The following is a 23,565-nucleotide window of genomic DNA, read 5'->3' on the forward strand; positions in this document are numbered from 1 at the left end:
TGGCGTGTCGACCCAGGTTGAGGTGTGGTGTGAAAGCACCAAAGCTTCTAACCTGGGTCGACCAACCTAGCAATTCGATCAGGGTTATAAGAACTATTTAACCCAAATTGCCCTGTGTATAATGGAGAACCAGTGTTCAATGTTAAAGTGCTGGACCCTGGTTGGTGCTGGGTCAGAATCGCAAGTCATTGCGATGTAAAAGAGGTATTCGTAATCAGCTCCAAATTTTACAGGCTGTGTTTGATAAATGACAGAAATGGATTAGCTGGTACTTTATCTCTCACCACTTTGTCTGTCTCCAGGCTTTGATATATCCCTAAATCAGTTATGAGGCATAGAACTTGGGGGCTGCAGGTTGCCCATCATGCTCATCTGAGATGCAGTTTATTGAGAAGGGATTTTTTTGATTCTGCACTGAGTATCCTTTTGTACTTATTTGCAGAGATTTTATCCTCTATTTCTTTGTCATTTTATAGTTTCATTTTTTCATGTCTTGGTTTTTATATATTTTCGAAGAAAAATGGTGCAACCCTTCTCTATTGCAATAGCTAGTTACACAAAAATGAGGAAAGGGTAGAGAATGTTGGGTGCACTCAGAGGATGTCTCTGCAATGAGTCCAACTGATAGTTTTCACTTTATTTAAAATGTAACTTTTATTAGTATTGTTTTTAAAAAAAGGTGTATTAATTGCACCTTCTTAAAGATAGTAAGATGTGCATTAAAGTCAGGAAAATGTGATTAAAAAACTCGAATGTGGGTGCTCCAATGAATGTTTGGCATGTACCACACACACACACACACACACACACACACACACACACACACACACACACACACACACACACACACACACACACACACACACACACACACACACACACACACACACACACACACACACACACACTATTGGTTATACTATTGCATGTTCTGCAATTGTTTCCACTGCTTTTTGAAGTGTGGCTGTTCTGTAAGTGAGTGAGTTGTTGGATATTTGTTGCAGCTTTGTTGTAGTCTGTTATTACGTATGTATCAACTCACTGTAACAGAAAAGACCTCTGATTTATAAGTGTTGCTATTGTATACAAGACTTGATATTATCCTTTCAAATACATTGTATCCAAATTCTATTTAAAATGGTTTGGTATATTTCTCCCTTGTGGGGAAGTAGGTCTTGTAGTCAGGTATGAGAGGTGTATTTAACCCCTTTATTGCCACACTGCAGGATAATGGATTAGCTGGTACTTTAAGGGCCTTATTCTAGTTTGCTATTTCTGACAAAATCCTTCTTAGATGGACAAAACCATGTGCACTGCAGGGGGGCAGATGTAAAATGTGCAGAGAGAATTAGATTTGGGTGAGTTATTTTGTTTCTGTGCAGGGTAAATACTGGCTGCTTTATTTTTACACTGCAATATAGATCTCACTTGAAGTAAAACCCCACCCAAATCTAATTCTCTCTGTACAAGGAACATCTGCCCCACCTGCAGTGCACATGGTATTGTCCAGCTAAGAAGGAATTTGTCAGAAAGAGTGAACTAGAATAACCCCCTTTATCTCTCGCCACTTTGTCTCTCGCCAGGCTTTGATATATCCCTATGACAGATGTGAATGTTCAAATATTCTCTGTAAAGCGCTGCGGAATATGTATGTGATATATAAGAAACTGTTAGTAAATAAATAATAAATCCCTAATTCAGTTATGAGGCATAGAACTTGGGGGCTGCAGGTTGCCCATCATGCTTATCTGAGATGCAGTAGGCAAGTATAATCAGAGCTATTTTTCAGCAGGCTCCAGCAGGAACTGAGGCCCTTATTCTAGTTCACTCTTTCTGACACAATCTTTCTTAGATTGACAAAACCATGTGCACTGCAGGGGGGCAGATTTAAAATGTGCAGAGAGAATTAGATTTGGGGGAGTTATTTTGTTTCTGTGCAGGATAAATACTGGCTGCTTTATTTTTACACTGCAATATAGATCTCACTTTGAAGTAAAACCCCACCAAAATCTAATTCTCTCTGCACAAGTAACACCTGCCTCACCTGCAGTGCACATGGTTTTGTCCATCTAAGAAAGATTTTGTCAGAAAGAGTGAACTAGAATAAGGGCCTCAGTTCCTTCTGGAGCCTGCTGAAAAATAGCCCTGAGTATAATGTACAGTATACATCTCTGTGCCCAATCGACTTGTCCAAAGCAAAATCAGATTTCAGATAGACACCAATAAACAGATTCAGTATGAAATCCAGGCGGTCGGGATCCCGGCGTTCAAAATCCCGACGCCGGAATCCCAACCGTCGAAATCCTGACAAGGGGGGGACGTGGATCCCCCCCCCCTTGCGGGCTCGCTGCGCTCGCCACGCAGCGGGCCCGGTGCCTCGCTACGCTCGGCACACTAATTTATTCTCCCGAGAAAGTGTCGGGATTCCGGCGTCGGGATTCTGAACGCCGGGATCCCGACCGCCGGGATTTTAACTGCATCCCCAATAAACTTGTACCCTGCTCACCAGAAGGTAACTTGTAACACACACAACACAAAACAATTATCCAGCCAAACAGTTCATTGGACCTTGGGGATTACATTGCCTGTAGGTAGGAAGAAGTGATTATATGACTCTGCCGTCTAAACAGGCCAAACTGCTAGAAAACGCTTCACTAACACCTGTGATGTGTTGCGGTCTGGCTGTGCTACGGGTCTCTGCTTTATTTTCTTCTTACTTCACATAAAATTAGTATAACAAACAAAAAAAAGACCTTTTACTGTTAAAAGAGTCTGAATCGCTACAGTAAATCTTGTATTTTCCCATGTTCTTCTAATAACCGGCCTATACAGCTTGTGCAAAGAGCAGAAGACAGTATTGTGAATATTTATTCAATTGCTTTTGTGGAAAATGCCCCAGACACTCAGCTTCCCCTGAATGTATTAAAAAGAGGACAAGTCCCCATTTTTTACTGCTGGAGCAGCCCCTTCATGCCCCCTGTTGTAAAGGTGTGACAGGCCCAGGGCCTACATCATCAAATGTGGACTTCCTGGTCTCATACCTCCCAACTTTTAGAAATATAAAAACAGCACTCCTCTGGAAAGGGGGCAAGGCCTTGGCAAAAGGGGTGTGTGGCTTTGCAGCAATGCCACGATCGCGAGTCAAGCCTCCCTTTGCCATCACTATGTGGGCATGGGCAGCACTCTATGAGCTGCTGGCAGGCCCCCAGTCCCTCCATCTGCAGTGATTATTTACTTTGCCCATGCCATACTTATACTGTATGTTGCTCCTCTCCAGCAGAAGCCATTTGCAGGGGACTAGGGAGAATGCAGGAGATTAGTCCACCTTTCCATGGGAGTCCAGGAGGGCCACCGGATTCTTTTGGCAGCCCCCTGGCCATTGCAGGAGGGTAGGCAAGTGTGGCGCATGTGCACACTATCTATTCAGTACTGCACTATTAAACAGAACAGATACCCCTTTCACACTCGCAATTTTATCCCGGGTTTTTGCACCTGAAAGTGCATCAACCCGGGATTTAGCTCAGTGCGAAAGGGTCTTGAAAGAATATCCTGGGATGAGCATTCTGGGATTTCTACCCAGGTCCTGACCTGGGTAGATTCCGGAATCGACACAGGATGCGGTCAGTGTGAATGGTCCCGTTCCCGGGATTGGGTACACGGGACTTTAAAAAAGCTGCTAATTGGAGCTCTCTTGGGCTCACAAATGCTGATGTCATCTTTCAGAGCCCTGGAGTCCATTTATAATGACACGCATATGTATTTTCAGAGATTTCCCGGGATCAGTGTGAATGGGGCTGTCCCGGGTCGATCCCAGGTCTGAGTGCAGTATGAAAGGGTACATTCCCGGGAAGCATCCGGGAACACATTCCCGGGTATGACCCAGCTCTGCAAGTGTGAAAGGGGTATGAGTGACAAAGGGCCTCCCAACTGCCCTCACTATGGTACACTGCTATCCACAGGTGGGAAAGTGGGACAGTCCCAAAACTCTGGACTGTCCGTGAAAAACTGGGACAGTAAGGAGGTATGTGGTCCCAGTGTCTATCCTACAACCAGGCTGGCCGGTGACTAAAACCATTGTGAATCACTACCGATGGTCGGGATGGTGATCTGAGGCTGTGTCCTCAGATGCAGCACTCAGATCTCAGAAATGCCAACAGAAAATGTCTATCTCCTACAGATCATACATGCTTGCCCTCCCACAAGTGCTGGGACACTCACAATTTTACAAGTAGTCCCCCGCACCAATGGCACAGTGTGCAAATCCCCAGCATCCTGTCTGGTTCCCAGTGAAGCGGGTAGGATGGGGAGATTTTCCAGATATTGCAACATTGGTTGCAGTGCTGGAACTGCAGCTACATGCAGGAGGCATCTTTGCTACTGAGATGTCTCCAGGATATTCCTAGAGATCGGAGGAAAATTCAATGCTGCTTGCATGTGGCTTTGAACTTCCTTCTATCTCTGAATCAGGCCCTAAATCCGCAGTGCTACATACTATTGAAGTCCCAATATAAATCATTATTAAATATTGTAAGACACACACATGCTTTCAGCGACTTCCCCTGCCTCTTCCCCCGGCAGTGTGTGATATTTTCATCTGCGACCATTGCCAGTGATCATATTGCCCCGTGTGTACGCACCATAAAGCTGTGTACACACGGGGGCGATAGGGGCTGAAATCGCTGGAAATATGGTCGCAGGCGACCATATTGCCAGTGATGGGAGTGTGCTCCGGCGATAAATCGCCGGGTGCGCGCTCCCGTTTTCAGCCCCATTGTAATCGCTGGTCGCAGGAGCTTGCTCCTGCGACCAGCTAATTACCTCTGCGGCACCCCCAGCAGAGGTTCCCTTTCATCAGCAACCATCTCTGGTCGCTGATGAAAAGGAGACGCTGAGCAATATATCTCCCCCATGTGTACGGGGCTTAAGAGAGATAAGGTACCAGCCAATCATCTGCTAACTGCAATGTTTCAAAGTTAGCTGGTAACATGGCAGTTAGGATCTGATTGGTTTATACTTCAGTTCTCTCCACTTTATCACCCTCCAAGGCTTAATACATCTCCTTCCCACCACATCTAGCTCCATCCAAATCCAACTGCTATAAATCTGCCAAATTCTGTAACAATTTTTCTCATTCACCCGTTCACTGGCTTTACTTAGTCATATTCATCTTACAGATGAGTCAGTATCAAAGATACAGCTTCATGTAAATCCAGAACAGTTTAGTCATAGCAGCAGGGTAACCTGAGCGTAAGATATTACCACACAATACTGATCAGTACCAGCACAAACTGCTTCAGCTGTGAGAGATGTTTGTTGTCTAATCAAGTGCTGCAGTCAGACCAGCTCCAGTCGCTGTTGCCAAAACACAGGAAAGGTCACACACGGCATGAGATGCCTGGGAGTAGTGACAGAGCTGATGCACAGGGTTCTGTGTCATTAAGCAGGGACAATAATTGAAAAACAGAGAGGTGGACTATAATCATCAAGGGTTATGTCTTATTACTATGGGCCTCATTTAGACTTGATCGCAAAGCACATTTTTTTTTCTCAAATGGACAAAACCATGCTGCATTGCAGGTGAGGCAGATGTAACATGTGCAGAGAGAGTTAGATTTGGGTTAGCTATATTTTCTGTGCAGGTAAATACTGGCTCCTTAATTCTTACACAATTTAGATTTCAGTTTGAACACACCCACCCAGCATCTCTCTGTACCTGTAACATCTGCCCCACCTGCAGTACAGCATGGTTTTGTCTATGTAAAAAAAAAGTGCTTTGTGATCAAGTCTGAATTAGGCCTTATATTATTAAACAACCATGGAATATATAAGTGATACAGTGGAATTATAATTGATACAAGTAAAAGAAAGTGATGTTTCATCTCTATTATTTATATGTGGTCTTCTTGATTTACCATTTATACACTTTTAATCATTTGCAGCATAGCTTGAATAACAAACTTCTGCAACCAACTATTGCAAAGCCAACCATTTTTCTTATTGTATTCTCATATCTGCTACTGGCTGTCTCCAATGAGCCTCAGATGCATAGATTTAATTCAAAACATAAGGGTTTTCTGAGGAGAAGTTACCTCCAGTAGGGGTGTTATATAATTACCACATGTGATAAGGACAGTCCTGGAGTACGTTCACGCCCATTATTTATAGGCTATGACTATTTGATAAAATAGCTGTGTAAAAGAATTAAGTAAATTAAGTAATGAATAACATTATCTTTCTGCACTGCTGTTAAGATGCATACACACGGGCTATAATCGCTGGCAATATGGTCGCTGAGCGACCATATTGCCAGCAATTGGAGTGTGCACTGGCGATAAATCGCCAGGTGCGCGCTCCCGTTTTTAGCCCCCTTATGATCGCTGGTCGCAGGAGCTTGCTGCTCCCCCGGCAGAGGTTCCCTTTCATCAGTGACCATCAGGCGACACTGAACAATATATTGTTCAGCAATACAGATGGGGCAGGTCCCATCTTTGCAGGGGTTGGCGACGCCAGCCGCCATCCCCCGCCAGCGCCATCTCTATAGCGAGAAGGGGACGCGCGCGCACGAGAGGCACGCGCATCCCCTTTCGACGGCGCTTCCAGCGCTTCCCCCGGGTCACCACCGGCTTGTCAGTGGTCACCCAGGGTCCTAGCTGCCTGCCCGCACCCCCCCTAACCCTGTCCGTCTCCCTGAGCCAGAGACGGACAGGGTTCCCATCACCCTTGCGACGGAGATTGAGACGCGCGTGCACGTGAGACGCACGCGCGTCTCAGTCAGATGGTGAGGCAGGCTGCTGGCGGATCGCCAGGGGTGACGTTCTGGCAATTCGCCAGCAAAGAAGAGGCCTGCCCCATCTGTATATTGCGGAGAAATATATTGCTCCTGTGTGTACATAGCTTAAGGCCTTTACCTTTCTCCTAGTTTTAGGGTAACAAGAAATAATGTGCCCCCCCCCCCACCACCGTGGCTGGTATAGATATACCAGAGTGGCAGGGGGAGGTGAGGTGGTACCCCGCACCTCTGGTGGAGGAGGGAACAGAAGGGTGCCGGGGGACCTGGTGCGGCATCCGCAGTGTCTGGGAACTGAAGCGCTGAGAGCGGACACTGCGGACGGACAGAGGCGGCAGAGTTTAACAATTCAAAAGATAGGCCGCTGATTGGCTGAGTGTGCGCTCTCTCTCAGCCAATCAGCGACTGTCTCCGCTCTCAGGGCTTCAGTTACCGGACACTGTGGCGCTGTCACTTTGGGGGTGTGTGTGTTTGCGTAACAATAGGGTAACAATAGCGCCCGCAGAACCCAGCCGCCCACACTTAGTCAGCGCCTCCCCGCCGTCGCCGGGTCTGTGGCGCTATAGTTACGCCACTGATCCTAGGATTGGCCTTCTGTTGGCATGCCATGCTGGAAACTGCATAGAAGCAGTCTTTAAGTAGGAAAGAGTGGAGGGTGGCAGGGGTGGATTTTCCTCAAGGCAACCTAGGTGCCTGCTAGGGACCAGCAGGACCCATAGCATATCACCCAACTGACCCGCTTTCTGCAGGAACGTCCCATTTTTATGGGGACGGCAGTATCACGCTGTGTGTGTGTGTGTGGGGGGGGGGGGGCAGTTGGCAGTCCCCCCTGTCACCTGCTGAGCAACGGTGAACAGATGCTGTGCGCATGTATCTATTCCAGGGCTGGGCAATTGCGTCCCTCCAGATGTTGAGAAACTACACATCCCAGCATGCCTTACATCAGTTTCAGCATGGCCACATAGCAAAACTAATGCAAAGCATCCCGGGATGTGTAGTTCCTCAACATCTGGAGGGCCGCAATTGCCCAGCCCTGATCTATTCCCACAGCCAGAGGGGCTGGGGGCATAGCTAGAAGCTAACAGAGCCTCTGGTCATGCCCCACAGCGGCAAAATGGGGGCCTCGCGGAGTGCTGTGATTTGTAGGCCACCATCCCCTGCAAACGCCCATTCAGACAACTTTTGAAAATTGGGAGGTATGACCATTTAAAGATATTCTGTCCCTCCAAAACATTCCCAGAGGAGCATTGCGCAACTTCCTCATGACGTCATGACACCCATACTCCCAAAGTCTCTTTGATGTTCTTTGATAGGATAAAAACTAGTTGGACAAGCAAAATAGTCTCATCCTCTGTACGTGGGCAGTCAGGTTACTTTAAATGTTACACAGGTATTAAGCCTACTTTCAAAAGACCTAGAGCCTGATTCAGATTTGTGCAATGTTCAAGTAACTGAGCATTTATTGGTAGAAGGTATGCAATCATCAGCATAAATATAGTGCTATGGATTGTTTGAGGAGGGCCCCAAACCAGTCTCTGCTCAGGTGTGTGACTGCGCAAGGTGACCTATAACAGCACAACCTGTTTGCCAGGCAGCACCTGAGCCAAGTGATCGCTGGTCGCAGGAGCTTGCTGCTCCCCCGGCAGAGGTTCCCTTTCATCAGTGACCATCAGGAGACACTGAACAATATATTGTTCAGCAATACAGATGGGACAGGTCCCATCTTTGCAGGGGTTGGCGACGCCAGCCGCCATCCCCCGCCAGCGCCATCTCTATAGCGAGAAGGGGACGCGCGCGCACGAGAGGCACGCGCATCCCCTTTCGACGGCGCTTCCAGCGCTTCCCCCGGGTCACCACCGGCTTGTCAGTGGTCACCCAGGGTCCTAGCTGCCTGCCCGCACCCCCCCTAACCCTGTCCGTCTCCCTGAGCCAGAGACGGACAGGGTTCCCATCACCCTTGCGACGGAGATTGAGACGCGCGTGCACGTGAGACGCGCGTGCACGTGAGACGCACGCGCGTCTCAGTCAGATGGTGAGGCAGGCTGCTGGCGGATCGCCAGGGGTGACGTTCTGGCAATTCGCCAGCAAAGAGGCCTGCCCCATCTGTATATTGCGGAGAAATATATTGCTCCTGTGTGTACATAGCTTAAGGCCTTTACCTTTCTCCTAGTTTTAGGGTAACAAGAAATAATGTGCCCCCCCCCCACCACCGTGGCTGGTATAGATATACCAGAGTGGCAGGGGGAGGTGAGGTGGTACCCCGCACCTCTGGTGGAGGAGGGAACAGAAGGGTGCCGGGGGACCTGGTGCGGCATCCGCAGTGTCTGGGAACTGAAGCGCTGAGAGCGGACACTGCGGACGGACAGAGGCGGCAGAGTTTAACAATTCAAAAGATAGGCCGCTGATTGGCTGAGTGTGCGCTCTCTCTCAGCCAATCAGCGACTGTCTCCGCTCTCAGGGCTTCAGTTACCGGACACTGTGGCGCTGTCACTTTGGGGGTGTGTGTGTTTGCGTAACAATAGGGTAACAATAGCGCCCGCAGAACCCAGCCGCCCACACTTAGTCAGCGCCTCCCCGCCGTCGCCGGGTCTGTGGCGCTATAGTTACGCCACTGATCCTAGGATTGGCCTTCTGTTGGCATGCCATGCTGGAAACTGCATAGAAGCAGTCTTTAAGTAGGAAAGAGTGGAGGGTGGCAGGGGTGGATTTTCCTCAAGGCAACCTAGGTGCCTGCTAGGGACCAGCAGGACCCATAGCATATCACCCAACTGACCCGCTTTCTGCAGGAACGTCCCATTTTTATGGGGACGGCAGTATCACGCTGTGTGTGTGTGTGTGTGTGTGGGGGGGGGGCAGTTGGCAGTCCCCCCTGTCACCTGCTGAGCAACGGTGAACAGATGCTGTGCGCATGTATCTATTCCAGGGCTGGGCAATTGCGTCCCTCCAGATGTTGAGAAACTACACATCCCAGCATGCCTTGCATCAGTTTCAGCATGGCCACATAGCAAAACTAATGCAAAGCATCCCGGGATGTGTAGTTCCTCAACATCTGGAGGGCCGCAATTGCCCAGCCCTGATCTATTCCCACAGCCAGAGGGGCTGGGGGCATAGCTAGAAGCTAACAGAGCCTCTGGTCATGCCCCACAGCGGCAAAATGGGGGCCTCGCGGAGTGCTGTGATTTGTAGGCCACCATCCCCTGCAAACGCCCATTCAGACAACTTTTGAAAATTGGGAGGTATGACCATTTAAAGATATTCTGTCCCTCCAAAACATTCCCAGAGGAGCATTGCGCAACTTCCTCATGACGTCATGACACCCATACTCCCAAAGTCTCTTTGATGTTCTTTGATAGGATAAAAACTAGTTGGACAAGCAAAATAGTCTCATCCTCTGTACGTGGGCAGTCAGGTTACTTTAAATGTTACCCAGGTATTAAGCCTACTTTCAAAAGACCTAGAGCCTGATTCAGATTTGTGCAATGTTCAAGTAACTGAGCATTTATTGGTAGAAGGTATGCAATCATCAGCATAAATATAGTGCTATGGATTGTTTGAGGAGGGCCCCAAACCAGTCTCTGCTCAGGTGTGTGACTGCGCAAGGTGACCTATAACAGCACAACCTGTTTGCCAGGCAGCACCTGAGCCAAGTGATCGCTGGTCGCAGGAGCTTGCTGCTCCCCCGGCAGAGGTTCCCTTTCATCAGTGACCATCAGGAGACACTGAACAATATATTGTTCAGCAATACAGATGGGACAGGTCCCATCTTTGCAGGGGTTGGCGACGCCAGCCGCCATCCCCCGCCAGCGCCATCTCTATAGCGAGAAGGGGACGCGCGCGCACGAGAGGCACGCGCATCCCCTTTCGACGGCGCTTCCAGCGCTTCCCCCGGGTCACCACCGGCTTGTCAGTGGTCACCCAGGGTCCTCGCTGCCTGCCCGCACCCCCCCTAACCCTGTCCGTCTCCCTGAGCCAGAGACGGACAGGGTTCCCATCACCCTTGCGACGGAGATTGAGACGCGCGTGCACGTGAGACGCACGCGTGTCTCAGTCAGATGGTGAGGCAGGCTGCTGGCGGATCGCCAGGGGTGACGTTCTGGCAATTCGCCAGCAAAGAAGAGGCCTGCCCCATCTGTATATTGCGGAGAAATATATTGCTCCTGTGTGTACATAGCTCAAGGCCTTTACTTTTCTCCTAGTATTAGGGTAACAAGAAATAATGTGCCCTCCCCACCACCGTGGCTGGTATAGATATACCAGAGTGGCAGGGGGAGGTGAGGTGGTACCCCGCACCTCTGGTGGAGGAGGGAACAGAAGGGTGCCGGGGGACCTGGTGCGGCATCCGCAGTGTCTGGGAACTGAAGCGCTGAGAGCGGACACTGCGGACGGACAGAGGCGGCAGAGTTTAACAATTCAAAAGATAGGCCGCTGATTGGCCGAGTGTGCGCTCTCTCTCAGCCAATCAGCGACTGTCTCCGCTCTCAGGGCTTCAGTTACCGGACACTGTGGCGCTGTCACTTTGGGGGTGTGTGTGTTTGCGTAACAATAGGGTAACAATAGCGCCCGCAGAACCCAGCCGCCCACACTTAGTCAGCGCCTCCCCGCCGTCGCCGGGTCTGTGGCGCTATAGTTACGCCACTGATCCTAGGATTGGCCTTCTGTTGGCATGCCATGCTGGAAACTGCATAGAAGCAGTCTTTAAGTAGGAAAGAGTGGAGGGTGGCAGGGGTGGATTTTCCTCAAGGCAACCTAGGTGCCTGCTAGGGACCAGCAGGACCCATAGCATATCACCCAACTGACCCGCTTTCTGCAGGAACGTCCCATTTTTATGGGGACGGCAGTATCACGCTGTGTGTGTGTGTGTGTGTGGGGGGGGGCAGTTGGCAGTCCCCCCTGTCACCTGCTGAGCAACGGTGAACAGATGCTGTGCGCATGTATCTATTCCAGGGCTGGGCAATTGCGTCCCTCCAGATGTTGAGAAACTACACATCCCAGCATGCCTTGCATCAGTTTCAGCATGGCCACATAGCAAAACTAATGCAAAGCATCCCGGGATGTGTAGTTCCTCAACATCTGGAGGGCCGCAATTGCCCAGCCCTGATCTATTCCCACAGCCAGAGGGGCTGGGGGCATAGCTAGAAGCTAACAGAGCCTCTGGTCATGCCCCACAGCGGCAAAATGGGGGCCTCGCGGAGTGCTGTGATTTGTAGGCCACCATCCCCTGCAAACGCCCATTCAGACAACTTTTGAAAATTGGGAGGTATGACCATTTAAAGATATTCTGTCCCTCCAAAACATTCCCAGAGGAGCATTGCGCAACTTCCTCATGACGTCATGACACCCATACTCCCAAAGTCTCTTTGATGTTCTTTGATAGGATAAAAACTAGTTGGACAAGCAAAATAGTCTCATCCTCTGTATGTGGGCAGTCAGGTTACTTTAAATGTTACACAGGTATTAAGCCTACTTTCAAAAGACCTAGAGCCTGATTCAGATTTGTGCAATGTTCAAGTAACTGAGCATTTATTGGTAGAAGGTATGCAATCATCAGCATAAATATAGTGCTATGGATTGTTTGAGGAGGGCCCCAAACCAGTCTCTGCTCAGGTGTGTGACTGCGCAAGGTGACCTATAACAGCACAACCTGTTTGCCAGGCAGCACCTGAGCCAAGTGATCGCTGGTCGCAGGAGCTTGCTGCTCCCCCGGCAGAGGTTCCCTTTCATCAGTGACCATCAGGAGACACTGAACAATATATTGTTCAGCAATACAGATGGGACAGGTCCCATCTTTGCAGGGGTTGGCGACGCCAGCCGCCATCCCCCGCCAGCGCCATCTCTATAGCGAGAAGGGGACGCGCGCGCACGAGAGGCACGCGCATCCCCTTTCGACGGCGCTTCCAGCGCTTCCCCCGGGTCACCACCGGCTTGTCAGTGGTCACCCAGGGTCCTCGCTGCCTGCCCGCACCCCCCCTAACCCTGTCCGTCTCCCTGAGCCAGAGACGGACAGGGTTCCCATCACCCTTGCGACGGAGATTGAGACGCGCGTGCACGTGAGACGCACGCGTGTCTCAGTCAGATGGTGAGGCAGGCTGCTGGCGGATCGCCAGGGGTGACGTTCTGGCAATTCGCCAGCAAAGAAGAGGCCTGCCCCATCTGTATATTGCGGAGAAATATATTGCTCCTGTGTGTACATAGCTCAAGGCCTTTACCTTTCTCCTAGTATTAGGGTAACAAGAAATAATGTGCCCTCCCCACCACCGTGGCTGGTATAGATATACCAGAGTGGCAGGGGGAGGTGAGGTGGTACCCCGCACCTCTGGTGGAGGAGGGAACAGAAGGGTGCCGGGGGACCTGGTGCGGCATCCGCAGTGTCTGGGAACTGAAGCGCTGAGAGCGGACACTGCGGACGGACAGAGGCGGCAGAGTTTAACAATTCAAAAGATAGGCCGCTGATTGGCCGAGTGTGCGCTCTCTCTCAGCCAATCAGCGACTGTCTCCGCTCTCAGGGCTTCAGTTACCGGACACTGTGGCGCTGTCACTTTGGGGGTGTGTGTGTTTGCGTAACAATAGGGTAACAATAGCGCCGCAGAACCCAGCCGCCCACACTTAGTCAGCGCCTCCCCGCCGTCGCCGGGTCTGTGGCGCTATAGTTACGCCACTGATCCTAGGATTGGCCTTCTGTTGGCATGCCATGCTGGAAACTGCATAGAAGCAGTCTTTAAGTAGGAAAGAGTGGAGGGTGGCAGGGGTGGATTTTCCTCAAGGCAACCTAGGTGCCTGCTAGGGACCAGCAGGACCCATAGCATATCACCCAACTGACCCGCTTTCTGCAGGAACGTCCCATTTTTATGGGGACGGCAGTATCACGCTGTGTGTGTGTGTGTGTGTGTGGGGGGGGGGCAGTTGGCAGTCCCCCCTGTCACCTGCTGAGCAACGGTGAACAGATGCTGTGCGCATGTATCTATTCCAGGGCTGGGCAATTGCGTCCCTCCAGATGTTGAGAAACTACACATCCCAGCATGCCTTGCATCAGTTTCAGCATGGCCACATAGCAAAACTAATGCAAAGCATCCCGGGATGTGTAGTTCCTCAACATCTGGAGGGCCGCAATTGCCCAGCCCTGATCTATTCCCACAGCCAGAGGGGCTGGGGGCATAGCTAGAAGCTAACAGAGCCTCTGGTCATGCCCCACAGCGGCAAAATGGGGGCCTCGCGGAGTGCTGTGATTTGTAGGCCACCATCCCCTGCAAACGCCCATTCAGACAACTTTTGAAAATTGGGAGGTATGACCATTTAAAGATATTCTGTCCCTCCAAAACATTCCCAGAGGAGCATTGCGCAACTTCCTCATGACGTCATGACACCCATACTCCCAAAGTCTCTTTGATGTTCTTTGATAGGATAAAAACTAGTTGGACAAGCAAAATAGTCTCATCCTCTGTACGTGGGCAGTCAGGTTACTTTAAATGTTACACAGGTATTAAGCCTACTTTCAAAAGACCTAGAGCCTGATTCAGATTTGTGCAATGTTCAAGTAACTGAGCATTTATTGGTAGAAGGTATGCAATCATCAGCATAAATATAGTGCTATGGATTGTTTGAGGAGGGCCCCAAACCAGTCTCTGCTCAGGTGTGTGACTGCGCAAGGTGACCTATAACAGCACAACCTGTTTGCCAGGCAGCACCTGAGCCAAGTGATCGCTGGTCGCAGGAGCTTGCTGCTCCCCCGGCAGAGGTTCCCTTTCATCAGTGACCATCAGGAGACACTGAACAATATATTGTTCAGCAATACAGATGGGACAGGTCCCATCTTTGCAGGGGTTGGCGACGCCAGCCGCCATCCCCCGCCAGCGCCATCTCTATAGCGAGAAGGGGACGCGCGCGCACGAGAGGCACGCGCATCCCCTTTCGACGGCGCTTCCAGCGCTTCCCCCGGGTCACCACCGGCTTGTCAGTGGTCACCCAGGGTCCTCGCTGCCTGCCCGCACCCCCCCTAACCCTGTCCGTCTCCCTGAGCCAGAGACGGACAGGGTTCCCATCACCCTTGCGACGGAGATTGAGACGCGCGTGCACGTGAGACGCACGCGTGTCTCAGTCAGATGGTGAGGCAGGCTGCTGGCGGATCGCCAGGGGTGACGTTCTGGCAATTCGCCAGCAAAGAAGAGGCCTGCCCCATCTGTATATTGCGGAGAAATATATTGCTCCTGTGTGTACATAGCTCAAGGCCTTTACCTTTCTCCTAGTATTAGGGTAACAAGAAATAATGTGCCCTCCCCACCACCGTGGCTGGTATAGATATACCAGAGTGGCAGGGGGAGGTGAGGTGGTACCCCGCACCTCTGGTGGAGGAGGGAACAGAAGGGTGCCGGGGGACCTGGTGCGGCATCCGCAGTGTCTGGGAACTGAAGCGCTGAGAGCGGACACTGCGGACGGACAGAGGCGGCAGAGTTTAACAATTCAAAAGATAGGCCGCTGATTGGCCGAGTGTGCGCTCTCTCTCAGACAATCAGCGACTGTCTCCGCTCTCAGGGCTTCAGTTACCGGACACTGTGGCGCTGTCACTTTGGGGGTGTGTGTGTTTGCGTAACAATAGGGTAACAATAGCGCCCGCAGAACCCAGCCGCCCACACTTAGTCAGCGCCTCCCCGCCGTCGCCGGGTCTGTGGCGCTATAGTTACGCCACTGATCCTAGGATTGGCCTTCTGTTGGCATGCCATGCTGGAAACTGCATAGAAGCAGTCTTTAAGTAGGAAAGAGTGGAGGGTGGCAGGGGTGGATTTTCCTCAAGGCAACCTAGGTGCCTGCTAGGGACCAGCAGGACCCATAGCATATCACCCAACTGACCCGCTTTCTGCAGGAACGTCCCATTTTTATGGGGACGGCAGTATCACGCTGTGTGTGTGTGTGTGTGTGTGGGGGGGGGCAGTTGGCAGTCCCCCCTGTCACCTGCTGAGCAACGGTGAACAGATGCTGTGCGCATGTATCTATTCCAGGGCTGGGCAATTGCGTCCCTCCAGATGTTGAGAAACTACACATCCCAGCATGCCTTGCATCAGTTTCAGCATGGCCACATAGCAAAACTAATGCAAAGCATCCCGGGATGTGTAGTTCCTCAACATCTGGAGGGCCGCAATTGCCCAGCCCTGATCTATTCCCACAGCCAGAGGGGCTGGGGGCATAGCTAGAAGCTAACAGAGCCTCTGGTCATGCCCCACAGCGGCAAAATGGGGGCCTCGCGGAGTGCTGTGATTTGTAGGCCACCATCCCCTGCAAACGCCCATTCAGACAACTTTTAAAAATTGGGAGGTATGACCATTTAAAGATATTCTGTCCCTCCAAAACATTCCCAGAGGAGCATTGCGCAACTTCCTCATGACGTCATGACACCCATACTCCCAAAGTCTCTTTGATGTTCTTTGATAGGATAAAAACTAGTTGGACAAGCAAAATAGTCTCATCCTCTGTACGTGGGCAGTCAGGTTACTTTAAATGTTACACAGGTATTAAGCCTACTTTCAAAAGACCTAGAGCCTGATTCAGATTTGTGCAATGTTCAAGTAACTGAGCATTTATTGGTAGAAGGTATGCAATCATCAGCATAAATATAGTGCTATGGATTGTTTGAGGAGGGCCCCAAACCAGTCTCTGCTCAGGTGTGTGACTGCGCAAGGTGACCTATAACAGCACAACCTGTTTGCCAGGCAGCACCTGAGCCAAGTGATCGCTGGTCGCAGGAGCTTGCTGCTCCCCCGGCAGAGGTTCCCTTTCATCAGTGACCATCAGGAGACACTGAACAATATATTGTTCAGCAATACAGATGGGACAGGTCCCATCTTTGCAGGGGTTGGCGACGCCAGCCGCCATCCCCCGCCAGCGCCATCTCTATAGCGAGAAGGGGACGCGCGCGCACGAGAGGCACGCGCATCCCCTTTCGACGGCGCTTCCAGCGCTTCCCCCGGGTCACCACCGGCTTGTCAGTGGTCACCCAGGGTCCTCGCTGCCTGCCCGCACCCCCCCTAACCCTGTCCGTCTCCCTGAGCCAGAGACGGACAGGGTTCCCATCACCCTTGCGACGGAGATTGAGACGCGCGTGCACGTGAGACGCACGCGTGTCTCAGTCAGATGGTGAGGCAGGCTGCTGGCGGATCGCCAGGGGTGACGTTCTGGCAATTCGCCAGCAAAGAAGAGGCCTGCCCCATCTGTATATTGCGGAGAAATATATTGCTCCTGTGTGTACATAGCTCAAGGCCTTTACCTTTCTCCTAGTATTAGGGTAACAAGAAATAATGTGCCCTCCCCACCACCGTGGCTGGTATAGATATACCAGAGTGGCAGGGGGAGGTGAGGTGGTACCCCGCACCTCTGGTGGAGGAGGGAACAGAAGGGTGCCGGGGGACCTGGTGCGGCATCCGCAGTGTCTGGGAACTGAAGCGCTGAGAGCGGACACTGCGGACGGACAGAGGCGGCAGAGTTTAACAATTCAAAAGATAGGCCGCTGATTGGCCGAGTGTGCGCTCTCTCTCAGCCAATCAGCGACTGTCTCCGCTCTCAGGGCTTCAGTTACCGGACACTGTGGCGCTGTCACTTTGGGGGTGTGTGTGTTTGCGTAACAATAGGGTAACAATAGCGCCCGCAGAACCCAGCCGCCCACACTTAGTCAGCGCCTCCCCGCCGTCGCCGGGTCTGTGGCGCTATAGTTACGCCACTGATCCTAGGATTGGCCTTCTGTTGGCATGCCATGCTGGAAACTGCATAGAAGCAGTCTTTAAGTAGGAAAGAGTGGAGGGTGGCAGGGGTGGATTTTCCTCAAGGCAACCTAGGTGCCTGCTAGGGACCAGCAGGACCCATAGCATATCACCCAACTGACCCGCTTTCTGCAGGAACGTCCCATTTTTATGGGGACGGCAGTATCACGCTGTGTGTGTGTGTGTGTGTGTGTGGGGGGGCAGTTGGCAATCCCCCCTGTCACCTGCTGAGCAACGGTGAACAGATGCTGTGCGCATGTATCTATTCCAGGGCTGGGCAATTGCGTCCCTCCAGATGTTGAGAAACTACACATCCCAGCATGCCTTGCATCAGTTTCAGCATGGCCACATAGCAAAACTAATGCAAAGCATCCCGGGATGTGTAGTTCCTCAACATCTGGAGGGCCGCAATTGCCCAGCCCTGATCTATTCCCACAGCCAGAGGGGCTGGGGGCATAGCTAGAAGCTAACAGAGCCTCTGGTCATGCCCCACAGCGGCAAAATGGGGGCCTCGCGGAGTGCTGTGATTTGTAGGCCACCATCCCCTGCAAACGCCCATTCAGACAACTTTTGAAAATTGGGAGGTATGACCATTTAAAGATATTCTGTCCCTCCAAAACATTCCCAGAGGAGCATTGCGCAACTTCCTCATGACGTCATGACACCCATACTCCCAAAGTCTCTTTGATGTTCTTTGATAGGATAAAAACTAGTTGGACAAGCAAAATAGTCTCATCCTCTGTATGTGGGCAGTCAGGTTACTTTAAATGTTACACAGGTATTAAGCCTACTTTCAAAAGACCTAGAGCCTGATTCAGATTTGTGCAATGTTCAAGTAACTGAGCATTTATTGGTAGAAGGTATGCAATCATCAGCATAAATATAGTGCTATGGATTGTTTGAGGAGGGCCCCAAACCAGTCTCTGCTCAGGTGTGTGACTGCGCAAGGTGACCTATAACAGCACAACCTGTTTGCCAGGCAGCACCTGAGCCAAGTGATCGCTGGTCGCAGGAGCTTGCTGCTCCCCCGGCAGAGGTTCCCTTTCATCAGTGACCATCAGGAGACACTGAACAATATATTGTTCAGCAATACAGATGGGACAGGTCCCATCTTTGCAGGGGTTGGCGACGCCAGCCGCCATCCCCCGCCAGCGCCATCTCTATAGCGAGAAGGGGACGCGCGCGCACGAGAGGCACGCGCATCCCCTTTCGACGGCGCTTCCAGCGCTTCCCCCGGGTCACCACCGGCTTGTCAGTGGTCACCCAGGGTCCTCGCTGCCTGCCCGCACCCCCCCTAACCCTGTGCGTCTCCCTGAGCCAGAGACGGACAGGGTTCCCATCACCCTTGCGACGGAGATTGAGACGCGCGTGCACGTGAGACGCACGCGTGTCTCAGTCAGATGGTGAGGCAGGCTGCTGGCGGATCGCCAGGGGTGACGTTCTGGCAATTCGCCAGCAAAGAAGAGGCCTGCCCCATCTGTATATTGCGGAGAAATATATTGCTCCTGTGTGTACATAGCTCAAGGCCTTTACCTTTCTCCTAGTATTAGGGTAACAAGAAATAATGTGCCCTCCCCACCACCGTGGCTGGTATAGATATACCAGAGTGGCAGGGGGAGGTGAGGTGGTACCCCGCACCTCTGGTGGAGGAGGGAACAGAAGGGTGCCGGGGGACCTGGTGCGGCATCCGCAGTGTCTGGGAACTGAAGCGCTGAGAGCGGACACTGCGGACGGACAGAGGCGGCAGAGTTTAACAATTCAAAAGATAGGCCGCTGATTGGCCGAGTGTGCGCTCTCTCTCAGCCAATCAGCGACTGTCTCCGCTCTCAGGGCTTCAGTTACCGGACACTGTGGCGCTGTCACTTTGGGGGTGTGTGTGTTTGCGTAACAATAGGGTAACAATAGCGCCCGCAGAACCCAGCCGCCCACACTTAGTCAGCGCCTCCCCGCCGTCGCCGGGTCTGTGGCGCTATAGTTACGCCACTGATCCTAGGATTGGCCTTCTGTTGGCATGCCATGCTGGAAACTGCATAGAAGCAGTCTTTAAGTAGGAAAGAGTGGAGGGTGGCAGGGGTGGATTTTCCTCAAGGCAACCTAGGTGCCTGCTAGGGACCAGCAGGACCCAAAGCATATCACCCAACTGACCCGCTTTCTGCAGGAACGTCCCATTTTTGTGGGGACATGGGGACGGCAGTATCACGCTGTGTGTGTGTGGGGGCAGTTGGCAGTCCCCCCTGTCACCTGCTGAGCAACGGTGAACAGATGCTGTGCGCATGTATCTATTCCAGGGCTGGGCAATTGCGTCCCTCCAGATGTTGAGAAACTACACATCCCAGCATGCCTTGCATCAGTTTCAGCATGGCCACATAGCAAAACTAATGCAAAGCATCCCGGGATGTGTAGTTCCTCAACATCTGGAGGGCCGCAATTGCCCAGCCCTGATCTATTCCCACAGCCAGAGGGGCTGGGGGCATAGCTAGAAGCTAACAGAGCCTCTGGTCATGCCCCACAGCGGCAAAATGGGGGCCTCGCGGAGTGCTGTGATTTGTAGGCCACCATCCCCTGCAAACGCCCATTCAGACAACTTTTGAAAATTGGGAGGTATGACCATTTAAAGATATTCTGTCCCTCCAAAACATTCTCAGAGGAGCATTGCACAACTTCCTCATGACGTCATGACACCCATACTCCCAAAGTCTCTTTGATGTTCTTTGATAGGATAAAAACTATTTGGACAAGCAAAATAGTCTCATCCTCTGTATGTGGGCAGTCAGGTTACTTTAAATGTTACACAGGTATTAAGCCTACTTTCAAAAGACCTAGAGCCTGATTCAGATTTGTGCAATGTTCAAGTAACTGAGCATTTATTGGTAGAAGGTATGCAATCATCAGCATAAATATAGTGCTATGGATTGTTTGAGGAGGGCCCCAAACCAGTCTCTGCTCAGGTGTGTGACTGTGCAAGGTGACCTATAACAGCACAACCTGTTTGCCAGGCAGCACCTGAGCCAAGTGCTCAGTGATGCCCAGCAGAATGGGGCCAAATTTCCACTGGTTCAATGCAGAAATACCGAGATTGGAGGAGCAGCCTTGCGAGTCAATCAGAAAAAGGTCCTTAGTCAACTCCCAGTAATGCACTGCACACTTGTGCAGTTGCTGTGCCTTGGCTCCCGATGCTCAGCACCATTAATCATTGTTACATTGGCAGATATGTGAAGCTGCAGCACTACCCGGCCGAATCCCATGCACAAAACCTATAGCTAACCTTTAGCTACAAAATGTGAAAAATACATGCAAACCACATGCCCCCCCCCCCTTAATCCGGCCCTGGATTTGGGTGAGTTATTTTGTTTTTGTGCAAGGTAAATACTGTCTGCTGTATTCCTACACTGCAATTTAGATTTTATTTTGAACACCCCCCCCAACCCAAATCTAACTCTCCCTGCACATGTTGCATCCCCCCCTCTGACCAGTCATCATAGTAGCATCAGGCAGAACAATTCACATAAAAAGTGCTGGAACACATTTTTTAATCTTATAACAAGACGGTTATGTAAATCAGTGTTGTCATAGCGACACAAATGTTTTTTAATGCTGCAGTGTTATAGAAATCAGCATTTACCATGAAACGTAAACTGCCATCAGTCCATAACTAATAAATGATTAATAGGATCTCTGGAGCTTGTTTTCATTATTATTCATGCATTTGTACTTTTCAACATATCCTAGTGTCATGTTAACCCTCTGAGCACCAAGTGAATTTGTCAAAATTGGTGTGAAAATTGCCAAGCAAACATTTTTATGCATCATAATGACCTGTAATGTTCACCTTATACAGGAAATATAGGGGGACATTTAATAGGATGAGAGATTCAGAAAGTGAGAGATTTGGTAAGAAATCTCCAGGTTTTTTAAAGCAGCAATTATTTACACTGCAAAATCACACTGGATTCCACAAGGCAAACTAGGCACCCAGCTAGGGCCCAATAGGTCCCAACAGCATACTTGCCTACCTGACCCTCTCTATGCGGGAGAAAATGCTGTTTCTGGACTTCCCTGGTAATGTATGATTGCCATCACCTGTGCGGAGCTAGGTAAACATACCTCCCAATAGTCCCGATTTTAGCGGGACAGTCCCGATTATTAGGGCATGTCCCGTTGTCCCACTCGCGGACGGCAGTGTCCCACGATGAGGGGGGGCTGTTGGGAGTCCCTTCCCGTCGGCTGCTAAGCAGCAGGGAATAAACGTTGTGCGCATGCGCACAGCGTCTATTCCCGCAGCCAGGGGGTTGGGGGCATGGCTAGAGGCTCACAGAGCCTCTGGGTCATGCCCCCATAGCGTCAAAATGGGGGCGTGACCTCGCGGGAGAGCTGCAAGTATAGGCCACGCCCCAAAATTAGGCCACGCCCCCGAAAATTTCGGCGCGCATCAGCTGCGTCCCGATTTCAGCACCGTGAAAGTTGGGAGGTATGGGTAAAGGTGTTTCACCACAGGTGCTGGCAATCATACATTACCAGGGAAGGCCAGGAACAGAGCATTTTCTCCCGCATGGAGAGGGTCAGGTAGGCAAGTATGTCCAACAGGCCCCATAAAGTTATCCTGGCCATTCAAAATGAGAGGAGCAGCATTACACAACTACCGTGTGATGTGATGACATCACACAGACCTGCCCACACTCTCAGCCAATTTAATGTTCTGTGATAGAATAAAATATATTTGGACAAAATGTTTTATCCACTGTATGTGGGCAGTCACTATGCTTTAAATGTGACACAGGTATTAAGCCTACTTCCAAAAGACCTAGAGCCTGAATCAGATTTGTACACAACGCAGCTGGACATTTATCGGTAGACTGTTCACGGTCCAAGGTCTTCTGTCTGTAATCAGCCGCAAAAATACAGTGCTATGGATTGTTGGAGGAGTGCCCCAAACTGGTATCTTGCCTGGGGCCCCATGAGGTCTAAATCCGCCTCTGCTGACCGATGCCATTGCTCAGGGAGCAGGGTGAAGGTCAATGTATAGTTTGTCAGTGTATAACCACACGTATGAGCGAAGTAGTCATAACCTGTTCTAGCAGTTATAGAGATAGCTATAATGATACAAGCTGTAACATCCAAAAATAAAGCAGTAAATATTGGTACAGTTCTGCATATTTCAGCCAAATAATTCATATACTTCACAATAATTTACCCTCTAGCGTTTCGCACTGTGCCAGGTTGAGGTAATCTGCAGCTCTCAGGATTTCACCTTTAAATCCTCGGACCAGTCCCTCTAGGTAGCCGTTGTCGACATTGAAATAAAACTCAGAGGAAGGCATGGTGCAGCTGCCCGGTGATGTGTCCTGGTAGTGGTGTGTTGCACAGACAGAGGCTGCTCCCTAACTGGCAATTATTCCCAATGTGACCCAGGCTGTATTCTGTTCCTCTTTCATTGCTTCAAACACACTTCCCCATTGTTTATAATACACACATTAATGTCAGGACTGCCACAAACCAGCTTCTGATACACAAAGGCGAGGACAGAATAGTCACAGGTAACGCACCCTGATGATTTGGGGGCACTTGTGCATGGAAATAAGGCAATGAAACCAGCTTAGAATATATAGTTATGCTTAGTACAGTAGTCCATTGGGTTGACCTCTTAAGGTCGACAGGTTATGTCGACATGCCTAAGGTCGACAGGGTCAAAAGGTTAACACACGCATTCGGTCGACATTGAGAAGGTCAACAGTCAAAAGGTCAACATGGGTTTTTCAAGCCGACATGTGCCGACAGGCGGTATTTCATGCCCTACCATCCAATAGGGTGGGCGAATAAAATAATGTGCCGAGCGTAGCGCAGTGAGCCATGCGAGGGGACGTGGCACATCAATACGGTGTCCATGTTGACTATGTCGATATTTGGGACAAAAGAACGTGAAAAACCCATGTCGACGTTTTGACTGTTGACCTTCCTAATGTTGATCTATTAAAAAATGCAGGCGTGCCAGAAAAAAGAATGCAGGCGTGCCCAAGTGTTTTAGGGGAGGTTGTGTGA

General features: G+C 50.7%; 1 protein-coding gene across 1 annotated transcript in view; it reads right to left on the reverse strand.

Annotated features, from left to right (window-relative positions):
- ATP6V0D2 (ATPase H+ transporting V0 subunit d2) overlaps positions 1–22,922 on the reverse strand; it is a 40,017-nt gene extending 17,095 nt beyond the window's left edge. Inside the window, exon 1 of the mRNA XM_083186241.1 lies at positions 22,721–22,922. Coding sequence (XP_083042367.1) covers positions 22,721–22,847 — 127 coding nt within the window. The 5' untranslated portion in view covers positions 22,848–22,922. The remainder of the gene's footprint in view (positions 1–22,720) is intronic.
- Positions 22,923–23,565: the final 643 nt, after the last annotated feature.

The sequence above is a fragment of the Crinia signifera genome, chromosome 5 (assembly GCF_055691185.1).
Source record: "Crinia signifera chromosome 5, ASM5569118v1, whole genome shotgun sequence".
In the NCBI taxonomy this organism is placed as follows: domain Eukaryota; kingdom Metazoa; phylum Chordata; class Amphibia; order Anura; family Myobatrachidae; genus Crinia; species Crinia signifera.